General features: G+C 44.1%; 1 protein-coding gene across 1 annotated transcript in view; it reads left to right on the top strand.

Moving 5' to 3' along the window:
* Positions 1-13,327, top strand: part of LOC124594128 (NPC intracellular cholesterol transporter 1 homolog 1b-like) — a 124,718-nt gene that overhangs the window by 25,933 nt on the left and 85,458 nt on the right. Inside the window, exons 7-10 of the mRNA XM_047132485.1 lie at positions 11,030-11,247; positions 11,335-11,433; positions 11,574-11,743; positions 11,830-12,024. Of these exons, the coding sequence (XP_046988441.1) occupies positions 11,030-11,247; positions 11,335-11,433; positions 11,574-11,743; positions 11,830-12,024 (682 nt within the window). The remainder of the gene's footprint in view (positions 1-11,029; positions 11,248-11,334; positions 11,434-11,573; positions 11,744-11,829; positions 12,025-13,327) is intronic.

Here is a 13,327-nt window from a genome sequence, read left to right as displayed (position 1 = left end):
CCTCAGATGTTAAGTCCCATAGTGCTCAAAGCCATTTGAACCATTTGTTAAGTCAAAAAATTCCGTAACTCAAATGCAGCGGGGTCTTGATGTGCATAGTGTAACGCTATCCATTTGCATCAGTATAATTTCTTTGGCCTGCGAAAGTGATAACTGCGTTTAGGACTTTCCTCTGGCGTTTCAACTTACGACAACCTCGCTAACAACGGACCTGGGTACATGTTACTCCTGCAGGAGGTAAAAGCTCTATGCCGGAATGTCCTAAATTTGTGAAAACGTTACAGCACAAATCGACACCGACCAAGAACTCATTAGCTGTGAGGAAGACATCACAGCAATTCAGAGGCGTGCTGCTAGATTTGTTACAAGTATCTTCGATCAGTACACGAGTGTTACGTAGATGCTTCGTGAACTCAGATGAGAATCCCTGGAGGGAAGACGACGTTCTTTCTGCGAAACACTGTTGAGAAAATTTGGAGAATCGGCATTTGAAGCTGACTGCACAACGATTCCACTGCCACCAACGTACACTTCGTGTAAGGACCACGATGATTAGATACGAGAAATTAGAATTCGTACGGAGGCTTACAGGCAGTCATCTTTCCCTAGTTGTATTTTCGAGTGCAACAGGAAAGGTAATGACTAGTAGGGGTACAAAGTACCCTGTGGAACGCACGATACTGTCGGTATGTAAATATAGATTCAGATCCACATATCGTCTCCTTCACAACGTTAGCGTTTTTTATCTTTTAATGCGAAAACTGGTTGTTGGATTAGTATATGTGGCACCCATGCATTAACGCATTCATTTTTTTTCTTTTTAGTCGTCAGTCTTCTAATTGGTTTGATGCGGCCCGCCAAGAATTCCTCTCCTGTGCCAACCTCCTCATCTCCGAATAGCACTTGCAACCTACGTCCTCAATTATTTACTTGACGTATTCCAATCTCTGTCTTCCTCTACAGTTTTTGTCCCCTACTGCTCCCTCTAATGCAATGAAAGTTATTCCGTGATGTCTTAACAGGTGTCCTACCATCCTGTCCCTGTCACAGTTTTCCATATATTCCTTTCCTCGACGATTCTCCAGAGAGCCTCCTCCTTCCTTATCCTAGCGATCTGATTTTCAACATTCTTCTGTAGCACCAAATCTCAAATGCTTCGACTGTTTTACTGTTTTCCTACAGTCCATGTTTCACTACCATCCAATGATGTGCTCTAAACGTACATTCTCAAAAATTTCTTCCTCAAATTAAGACATATGTTAGATACTGGTAAACTTCTCTTAGACGGGAATGCCCTTTTTGTCTGTGCTCGCCTGCGTTTGATATCCTCCTTGCTCCGACCATCACTGGATGTATTTTGCTGCCTAGGTAGTAGAATTCCTTAACTTGATAAACTTCGTGATCACCATTCCTGATGTTAGGTTTCTCGCTTTTCTCATTTCTGCTACTTCTCATTACTTTCGTCGTTCTTAGATTTACTCCCAGTTTACATTTTGTACTCATTAGACTGTTCATTTCATTCAGAAAATCCTGTAATTCTTCTTCACTTTTACTGAGGATGGCAACGTCATCAAATGGTTCAAATGGCTCTGAGCACTACGGGACTTAACATCTGAGGTCATCAGTCCCCTAGAACTTAGAACTACTTAAACCTAACGAACCTAAGGACATCACACACATCCATGCCCAAAGCAGGATTCGAACCCGTGACCATAGCAGTCGCGCGGTTCCGGACCGAAGCGTCTAGAACCGCTCGGCCACAGCGGCCGGCGGCAATGTCATCAGCGAATCGTATTATTGATATCCATTCACCTTTAATTTTAATTCCACTCTAGAACCTCTCATATAGTTCCATAATGGCTTCTTTGACGTACAGATTGAACAGTAGTGGCGAAAAACTACATCCTTGTCTTACACCTTTTTTAATCCGAGGCCGGCCGGTGTGGCCGAGCGGTTCTAGGCGCTTTAGTCTGGAACCGCGTGACCGCTACGGTCGCAGGTTCGAATCCTGCCTCGGGCATGGATGTGTGTGATGTCCTTAGGTTAGGTAGGTTTAAGTAGTTCTAAGTTCTAGGGAACTGATGACCTCAGATGTTAAGTCCCATAGTGCTCAGAGCCATTTTTTAATCCTTCGTTCTTGGTCTTCAGTCTTACTGGTCCCTCTTGGCTCTTGTGCATGTTGTATATTACCTGATTTTCCATGTAACTTACCTCCGTTTTCCTCGCCATTTCTGTTGTGTTCTGCCTACTCGTCTGATATAGGGTGCCTAGGAAACCCGCTTTTCGGATCACTAGACAACAATTCAAGCAAATCGTATTAATGAAGTTTATTGCAAAGGGAAATAATTACAATACTTAACTTTGTGATATATAGACTTGTCGTAAGCAAGGGGCGACAGACAAACATAAGCTAGCTCTTCAGTATAATTCGTAATCCAAGTGAACCAATACAGTTTATAAGTCACTGCTGTAGCGTTCGAGGGACGGCTCGACTTCAACTCGGGCCGCGGCCAGGCGGGGCGGCGCTTATATTCTCTTGGCCTAGATTACGCTTCTGTCTCGGCGTCGTCCTAGGGAGGGGTCTGTCAGCGAACTATAGCCTGAGGTCGTCTCACAGCCCTCTCTGGTCTTCCGCTCTTGGCCGTCGTACCGGTGCCTGGCCTTACGCCGGAACAATTTCGAACATCTAGCACCAGTCGACATTGTCGACGCTTTATCGAGATCGATGTATCCTACGAACGAGTCTTTAATTTTCTGTAGTCTTACTTCCATTATCGATTATGTCATACTGAATAACAAAGAGCAATGGCTTTAGCTGCCCCTCTGTATACTCGTATTAAGGCTTCAATTCGTTGAGTATAGTCCGTTATGGCAATCACACTTCATCGGCCTGTATGGTGTCCACACTATAAGGTAAATCTGTCCTCATCCTGACGGATGTGTGATGCTGACATATCTCGGAATGGCGCTTTTGCGGATGGTACGCCGTTGCCTTTCTCCGACTGATCCAGTCAGTTATAAGGGACCTTGAATTAAGATGTACTCCGAACAACCGCGTAACTTAGCGTTTTTGGGGTATATAAGCCGTAAGCGACAGAAAAAAATCTTACTACTAACTGTGAATTGTGCTGAGGCCTTTCAGATTTGAAGTACAACAATTGCCGAATTAACCAGAACGCTGCTAAGTCATAAACAGTGTCATTTTGAATCACATTAGTGTTGGCATCAAGGAAAATTCTCAGGAAAATATTCAGACCAGTTTTTCGTGAAGGAATTTGCGAAAGCGGCCATCGAGAGAGATCTACAAACTGGCAGAAACAGTGGTGGACATGTCTAGAAAAGAAAATGTGAAATTTTATGGTTATACCTATAGGACGAACGGTGACAGGCTCTCAAAGTACATCTTCAATGTACTGGTCCGCGCGAGAACTCGGGTTCGATTCCCGGTCAGTCTGAGATTATCTTCGCGCGAAGACTGGGTATTTATGTAGTCCTCGCCATATCGTCTCATCTTTATCGATGCACAAATCGCCAAAGTAGAGTCAAACAGAAGGACATGCACCAGGCGGCATAAAACCTAAATTGCCATACGATCGTTTTATTTCATTTCGAGATAGCAAATACTAGCATAAATAAAATAAAATGGATCACTGAAACAGAAGAAAAATACACTAAAAAAGGAAACCAGACAAGATAACGTAAGCAATAAAGAATAGTCAGAACAGTCATAAAAACATATACTTAAAAACACACACGAAAGAGAACGGGAAATAAATAGTCGGAAGAACGCAAGAGATAACACAGCGAGCGTATGAACAGAATTTGGGAAGAACGAAAGAACAAGAAAAACTCATGACTACTACAAACGCTCTCTTAGAATAGAATATACGAAAATTATACACACCGAAACACCAAGGAAACTGGTAAAGGCACGCGTATTGAAATGTAGAGATACGTAAAGTGGCAGAATACGGCGCTGCGAATGGAAACGCCTATATAAGACAAGTGTCTGGCGCAGTTGTTAGATCGGTTACTGCTGCTACAATGACAGGTTATCAAGATTTAAGTAATTTTAAACGTGATCTTATAGTCGACGAACGAGCAATCGGACACAGCATCTCCGGGGTAGCGAGGAATTGGGGATTTTCCCGTACGACCATTTCACAAGTGTACCGTGAATAACAGGAATCCGGTAAAACATCAAATCTCTGACATCGCTGCGGCCGCAAAAAGCTTCTGCGAGAACAACGACGACTGAAGAGAACCGTTCAACATGACAGAAGAGCAGCCCATCCGCAAATTGCTGCAGATTTCAATGCTGGGCCATCAACAAGTTCAGCGGGCGAAACATTCAACGGAACATAATCGACACAGTCTTTCGGAGCCGAAGGTTCACTCGTGTACCCTTGATAACTGCACGACATAAAGCTTTACGCCCCGCCTGAGCCCGACAACACCGACTTTGGACTGTTGATGACTGGAAACATGTTGCCTGGACGGACGAGTGTCGTTTCAAACTGCATCGATCGGATGGACGTGTACGGGTATGGAGAAAACCTCACGAATCCAAAGACCCTGCATGTCAGCAAGGGACTGTTCAAGACAGTGGAGGCTCTGTAATGGTGTGGGGCGCGTGCAGTTGGAGTGATATGGGACCTCTGATACGTCTAGATACGACTCTGACAGGTGAAACGTACGTAAGCATCCTGTCTGATCACCTGCATCCATTCATGTACATTGTGCATTCCGACGGACTTGAGCGATTCCAGCAGGACAATGCGACACCCCACACGGACAGAATTGCTACAGACTGGCTCCAGGGACACTCTTCTGAGTTTTAACACTTCCGCTGGCCACCAAACCCCCCAGACGTGAACATTATTGTGAATTTCTGGGATGCCTTGCAATGCGCTGTTCAGAAGAGACGTCCAACCACTCGTACTCTCACGGATTTATGGACAGCCCTGAAGGATTCATGGTGTCAATTCTCTCCAGCACTACTTCAGACATTAGTCAAGTCCATGTCACGTTGTGTTGGAGCACTTTTGCGCGGTCGCGGGGACCCAACACGATATTAGGCAGGTGTAACAGTTTCTTTGGCTCCACCGACAAACTTTCACAGGTTATTCAGGGATATTTTGAGTATTTTGGTATAAGGTATGATTTATACGGTTTGTTACAGTAATCGCCGTCGTTTCTGTGAAAATACATTGGCAAAAGTCAAGAGGTCTGAAACACACAGTAACCGAAACGTACACTACACCACACGGAATGATGTAACAACCCTCAGACGAAACACTGTACTGTAGCGCGGTTGCCGTCGGTGCAGAAACAGCTTCGAATAGCGTCGTTGTGCCACCGATTCATTGCATTCAATGAATCTATACTCGACGTGCATATCGGCCAACTTCACATCAGTAAACCTATCTATACAGCTGTGTATCGTTATTGACGTACCGGGTGGTTATAACGAAAATGCATCTACCCACGGAAGTCCAGCGTGGACTGTAATTGTCCTACGGCAGCGAAACTTGGTGCATATGCTAAGGCGTTAGGGCGGAACAGTTTTACGATGGAAAAAAGTTGTTCCAGTTTTGGCCACCAGGTGCGAATCTGGCACCGTATACTGTTTGTATGACGGTATGACATCCACGCTGTCATTTGACAAGTCGTAAGGGGGGCGGGAGTGAGTGAACAGAAGAGAGATTGTGCACTGTTGGTGAAACTGTTTTATATGAACTGCAGCAATTACAGTGCTGCATTGGGAGAGTTTCGTTGACCGAAAGGCCTGATGAGAAGCCTGATGTCATTAAATGGTTTCAGGAAGATAATAATGAAATTCGAAAACACATGTGAACTTGGTGCGTTACCCGGTAAAGAAAGACGTCCTATCCCGGTGGAAGTTATTAAAGAGGTAACTGGTGGCGTAACTGACAACAGACCACGTCCTCGTGCAGTGTCACGAGGATTGTCCATCCCATGGTCAACAGTAAGGGAAGTTTTGAGGATTATTTTATACTAGTTCACGCCCAAGATCCAGACCGTGCAACAACGTGAACCTCATGATCCGCAGCAACGTCCTGAATTTGGTCTGCGGTTTCTGGCACGGATCGAAGTGGCCGGGCAACATGCTATGGACTGACGACACGCATTTTACACTGTAGAGTACAGTGAACACACAGAATTGCCGAATTTGCATTACTGTTAAAACACGTGTTGTGGTCAAAGAGCCATTAAACCCATTGTATGTGACTATGTGGTGTGGATTAAAAAGCAACTTTATTCTCTGTGCGTTCTTCTTTGAAGGGGATACACCCAGGTCGCCTGTCAGGTGTACTGTGACGCCTGCACGTTATCGAGAACTCGTACAGCACGTAACTCCGGCTATGGAAGAGCGCAACTGCGTGGAAACCACTTTTTCCATGCAAGATGGGGCAACGCATCATGTTGCTCGCCCAGTGAAAGATCTGCTAAATGCAACGTTCGACGAACGTAATATCTCAGAGGTTTTCCAGATGCTTGACCTTCAAGATCACCTGATCGGAATACATGTGACTTTTGGCTCTGCGGATATCTAAGAGAACGCGTTTACCATGGACACGTTCGGTCACTACCGGATCTGAAGGCCAGTATACAGGAACACGTTGCCCCGATTCCACTGGAACTTTTCTGCCCACGTCCTGTTCCTAACCAGTTACATAAGGAAATATTTGTATACTTCTTTCTTACATTCACAGTGCCAGATCTGCACCTGGTGGCAAAAATTGGAACTACTTCTTTCGGCATATATCGGTTCCAACCTACGCATGAGAATATGTACCAAGTTTCATTTGTATACGGTAATTACAGCCCATACTGGACCTCTGTGAGTAGCTGTACGTTAATTATAACCATATAGTACAACCAACACTCCTGGAAAAACAAAACCTAGACAGTACTAAATGCAAGCTTGAAGATGAAGAGTAAAATGGATACTGCCGTTGTCAACAGTAGGTACCATGAGCGAATGGAAACAAAACACACAGCGCATACCGTCGACATTTAGACTGTTCTGCACAATATTCTGGTTCAGAGCCAGCTGGGGCAAGAAACCAAACCAAATATATCTCTGTAATAAGCCACCGGAGACTTGTGGCCCCTTATACCAAAATATTCAGAAGGTATGTCTTAACAACCTTTGAAAGTTTGTCGATGGCGTTCTGGTTCATTATAAATGTAATTTCAGAATATCCCCATTTAACAGCGTGGTCACTATTTTTTCTTGTTCCTTCATTCTTCCCAAATTCTCTTCATACGTTCGCTGTGTCCTCTCTTGCATTCTACCGACCATTTATTTCCTGTCCTCTTTTCCACGTGTTTCCGTTTCAGTGTACTTTTTTATGACGTTTTATCCTCCAGCGCTTATCGTTTTCTTGTGTAATTCTCACTTCTTTAATACCCTTTTCTTCTGTTTCAGTGATCCGTTTTCTTTCATTTGCTAGAGTTTGACAACTCGAAATGAAATGAAATAATATCATATCATATATTATTGGCCGGGAGATCGCCTCTGGGTTAATGAAATAAGACAATCTACAACCTGGATAGGAATCGAACCCAGGTCCCCACGGATCTAGTGGCGGTGATGCTACACACTAGATCACGAACTAGAAGCGTCATACAACATAATAGCAACTGGTTTCCATCATGTGACAATATCAGTCATAAGTTTGTTTCGTCATTAACATACGTCAATGTGAGCACTCCTAGTGGCACGGTCAACGTCCAGTCAGTATTAAATTTCTCCCTGTATACGCTGTAGAAAGTCCACGGCGACAAGTTCAAATACATTGCTAATGCTTATCTTCAAGTCCTGTAGATCTATAACCTTGGTTCAGTACTCTGGATAGTTTCAATTGATTAAAACACCTATACCAGGGTTTCAGGCAGAATCCCTCGTTTCGTTCGGTGCTGAGATGCTAATCCAAGATAGTTGGAAAGCTTCTGCAATGCTGTTCGAATTTAGGGGGAGTAGCAAGTGGACTGAGGCGTGACTAAGAATTTGGATTGAGGAGGAAGGCATGCTACAGTAATCCGTGCAATTGTGCAGAGACGCTGTTCCAGGAGGTCGTAATGGTTAGCGCTTCTGCCTAGTGAGCAGAAGACCTGGGTTTGAATCGCGGTCTTGGTACAAATTTTGATTCGTCGCTACAGTCTGCATATAGACGCCTTTACAAAATCCCATACATAGAAGTCTAGTGGTGTGGGGTCTGGTGATTGTGGCGACCACCGAATTCGAACCATCTCGTCAAATTCACCTAATCTGGAAACTTTTCATCCAAAATTTGATGAAGAATTAGGGACCACTGAGGCCGTGCCCTATGCTGTTGGAACGTAACGCCAGCTTGCAGATGTTTCAGCCTTGGCACAACAAGTTTTCTGTAATATGGCCAGATAAACATCATTGTTGACAGTAGGCTCATAGAAAAAAAGGGGACCACTGATGTAACTGTGCATAAGTGTGCATCACAGATATATCTTGGAACTGTCTCCATTTCACATATAAAATGAGAACACTCTGATCCCCGTATACGAACATTGCTGTGGTTCAGTTTGCCAAATACGTGACAATTTTACTCATAGGAGTAACAAATCTTTTTTAAAAGGTTATTGTTTCCATCATTCTTGGCTAGCATATCCAATGCAAAGTATTCACGTTGAGATTTGTCCTCGGGTTTAGTGGCTGAAGCAGCTGAGCCTTATAGGCATAAAACATAACCTCCTATGTAAGATTTTGTACGCTGTTGGTAGTGGCATTTCCTACTCGCAGGCTGCTGCTCGCACCAATTTCGTCGGATTCGTTGCAAACGCTTGTCGTAAAGGGTCCGCTCTAGCGTCTGAAACACATGGGCGACTGGCTGTTTACGGGGAAATAAAAAAATCAAGTGTGTGTGAAATCTTATGAGACTTAACTGCTAAGGTCATCAGTCCCTAAGCTTACACACTACTTAACCTAATTTATCCTAAGGACTAACACACACACCCATGCCCGAGGGAGGACTCGAACCTCCGCCGGGACCAGCCGCACAGTCCATGACTGCAGTGCCTTAGACCGCTTTTTTTCCATAAAAACATTTATTAAAAAAACAATGTTATACATTCCAAATACATACTAAGTTATACATACATGAAGTTATTTAAACAAAACGGTTTGATCCATTCAATTACGCTGACGTTAAGGAAAGACAACAGAAGATTGTGTTACTGACTAAATTACCAGCAAGAATTAGGTTAAACATCAAGAAAAAATTATTAAAGGCATTCAAACTTCAACCTGAAGAAGTAAAATCTGCACTTTGAATTACATGAGCTGCAATCTTTACAGAAGCATAATTTCTTTATGATGGATATCAGCAAGTTCGTGGGATACTTTTAAATATAATTTAATAATCATATTAGGCAATTTCTGAAATACTTGAGAATGGCGGAAAGGAGATATATAATAAAGTTGACTAGCCTTCCAGCTACACTTTCTGGACATTACTTGGCTAATCCCGCGCGGCTACGGGGAAATACTTTATGGGAAACACTGCCCGTTTCCATAAATTACGCACGCCAGACCGCAATACTTGGAATGGCTCCTGTCCATACTGTATTCGAAAGTTTCGTTGCACTTGGGTATCGCATTTGGTCCCCATGATTTTTCGTCAAATCTGAGGCACCTGGAAAATAAGGCACTGTGAGTTATCGTGTCACATGTTGAAACCCAAATGCTTGTCTAATGCACCGGTAGTTTTCAAGTTATTAAAGCCCAAGTCCTTCGACCACAGATGCTGCGGTTAAGGTAACGAATACTTTATTCAGGAGAACCACTTTACATACGTCTGCATCGAACAATAACTCAGAACACACTGTCTCTCCTTCCTCACAGTCCAAACACTGTCCACTTCGTGTCAGTCAGAGACATTCAAGTCCCGCGTAGAGATCGATATCCCCACAGGGCCCTCCCACCTGTAGTACGAGGTGTGGGAAGCGTGGATCAGCGGACACCGACATGCTCAGGTGACCATGAGTGATCGTGCCGTGGCAGGTGCGTGAGCGAGACATACCGGAAGTTTCTTGTAGATATTCTGTACAAGTGGTACAGCATCAGATACTGCGGAGGGGAGGGGGGGGGGGGGGGAGGAGGGGGGCGTCGGATACGGCCATATGGTTGCGGCAGAAGGTGGGGGGTGGCAGCGGAACTTTATCGATTTCCTGTCCATCTCCGGCCAAATTCCAGATTGGAGGTGGCATGGGCGACAGTGTTGATCGTCGTTATCTTACGTTCTCATCCAAGGCATAAGTGGTGAAGCGAAAAAGGAACGATGTCACTTCATTTGCACCCTTTCTCGCAGTGCATTCATGATAAACATAAAAAATCGCCTGTTGCAAGAACATGGATACTGAAATAATCTATCGAAAGTCACCACTTAATTTCAATGTCAGTGGTTGCCAAATCTGGCAAGGTTACACCTTTTTGCAAAGTCTGTGCAAATAGCCACTTCCTTTTGTGCTTTTCCTCGCCTCCATTTTATTGGAAGAGGGTGCATCAGAATTCTGGGCGGATGAGTCTCATTGACTTGCTGCTTCTAAAAAAAATGGCTCTGAGCACTATGGGACTTAACTGCTGAGGTCATCAGTCCCCTAGAACTTAGAACTACTTAAACCTAACTAACCTAAGGACATCACACACATCCATGCCCGAGGCAGGATTCGAACCTGCGACCGCAGTGGTCACGCGGTTCCAGACTGTAGCGCCTAGAACCGCTCGGCCACTCCGGCCGGCTTTGCTGCTTCTTTCCCCTGAAAAACTGATCTACCTGGTTCCTTCCCCTTACAGCAAAATTTTGAATGCAAAAATCTCGCATTTTTAACAGCCTAAGCCTCTTAACAGATTCGTACGATCAGTCTGAATCCAGCTGTAGCAGTAACTCAATTTCTAGAAAAAAGTGGCTTACCTGTTATTTCTTTCCCTGATTCTTCAAATGTTGTATCTGGTTTGTTTTTGCAGTATTTGCCTCATATCCAGGAGCAACAATATGCTTAACATCCTGGGCAGTTGTTGGCATGAGCTATGGCGCATTGTCGTTGATCGTCACGACTGACCGCATAGAGCTATGGGCTTCTCCGACAAGTCAATCGAGGATCGAAAAAGATTACTTTGACACTCATTTCGGGCCCTTCTACAGAACTGAACAAGTGTTCATCAAGGCTCACGGTCTGGACAATGTATGTAAACCAACAACACTTTTTTTCTTCTACATAGTTTTCATTTCTGACATTCATCTGTAGAAGAGTAAATGAACTTTTTTCCAGATTATGTACGAAAGCGGTATGCAACCTGTGGAATTCGGGCCAGTTTTCAATAAAACTTTTCTGTTAACTGTCCTCGATTTGCAACAACAGATAATTCAGGTACGGTACTGGGTGCAGTTAATACAAACAATTGTTATTCGTCAGTCTGACAAATCAAAGCATCTCAAAGTTTGAAAGAAGTCTACTTTGACTACTATCTTATGATCGCGAACCGTCTTCTCACTTTACTTTAATTACAGATCGGAGCTGGAGAAAGCTACGAGCTGAAGAATATCTGTAATGCACCACTGGCGACGGGTGAAGTGAAAACAGAAGACTGCCTTGTGCAAAGTATTTGGGGCTATCTGAAAAACAATGCAAGTTTGTTAGAAGATGATTCCTACTTGAGCATATTGTTAACGTGCATGCAGTAAGTATCTTTTCCACAAGTAGGTTCTGCTTGTGAATATTATCAGTTTCGATAAGTAATTAACGCAAATTTGTGTACTTCTGCAGGAACAACGTTGATTTTAGCTGTTTGGGCCCTTACGGCGGGCCCATTTTCGCTGGTTTGGCGCTTGGCGGTTTTCCGGAAGATGCAAACGTTAATTACTCAAAGTATGCGTTGTCAACAGGTCTCTCACTGACATTTTTGGTCAACAATCACTTGGATAAGACAGATCTACAACCGGCTCTTGAATGGGAATCTAGGTAAGTTTAGGCCTGCCGATTTGTATAGATTTAATTAGTGGTCACGTCAGTTGTTGATAAGTTCATAGAGAAGAACTGTATGTGGTGTAATTACAACTTTAGCGAAGTCATTTATTTCTGCTTGCGCTTAAGGATAGTCAGTAAGCGATCTCAACAGAATCTAGACGACCTTGTAAGCATCACGAACTCAAGAGAAGAAAGTATATTAAATCGCAGAAACGAGGATGCAGTAGATTCCTGTTTCGGCTAACAGGATGTACAACTACGTAAAGCTGTGTTCACACACGCAACTGATGTGACGCCACAACATGTGGCTGTAGCTGCGCTTTGAGCTCCCGTTCACATGCCCCGTCCGAGCAGGTCTCGGAATGCCCAACTGCACCTACCGACCGCCGTGTCATCCTCATACGATAGGCGTCACTGGATGCGGATATGGAGGGGCATATGGTCAGCCCAACGTTCTCCCGACAGTTGTCGGTTTTCGTGACCGGAGCCGCTATGTCTCACTAATGAGCTTCTCAACTGGCCTCACAAAGGCTGAGTGCACATTTCTTGCCGACAGCGCTCGACGGAGCCGGCCAATCAGCCATCCAAGTTCTAGCCAATCACGACAGCCCTTTACTTCAGTGATCTGACGGGAACCGGTGTTACCACTGCAGCAAGCTCGTTGACACAATTCTCATAGAGTGGTACAAATCTAAGAAGTTACACATCTCTAAACAGGGTAACTGCAATCAGGTTTTAATGTTATGGTAGAGGTTATGGCATTAGAGCTGTGACAGGAGTTAAACGCAAGGAAGGAACCCAGGTGTTAGATCCTAAATAGATTACACACGAGGATAAATCAGGGACCAAAAACATACTAAGAATAACACTCGAAGACAGAAATGCTGTTTTAATCTGCCGAACTAACCAACAGTTGGTATGTATAAATATCATCTGCAGCCTGCCACTCTTCCAGGACTTTTGAATCGTATTGATCCTTGTATTACGAATAACCGATTTTTAGTTAAAGACTATCACATCACGCTCGGGGGTTATTTTTCACGTATAATCCAAAATTTATACACTACTTGTTGCGCTCTCCCCCTCTCCTCGCCCCCCCCCCCCCTCCCCCTCCACGCAACACACACACACTGCTACAGAAGGTTAAACATAAATTGCTTGTAGTTACAGAAGCTGCGAAAGTGTACCTGGCGACCACTGTTTTGACTTTTTCAGTAATACAATGAAAACACACTGAACTCGAATGGAGTGCAGCGGCAATTACTCCACTATAACTGCGACAGAATGTTCCTGTTTC

Source organism: Schistocerca americana, chromosome 2 (genome assembly GCF_021461395.2).
Source record: "Schistocerca americana isolate TAMUIC-IGC-003095 chromosome 2, iqSchAmer2.1, whole genome shotgun sequence".
In the NCBI taxonomy this organism is placed as follows: domain Eukaryota; kingdom Metazoa; phylum Arthropoda; class Insecta; order Orthoptera; family Acrididae; genus Schistocerca; species Schistocerca americana.
Note: the sequence above shows the minus strand (reverse complement) of the source record. Positions and strands in the feature narration are given on the sequence as shown.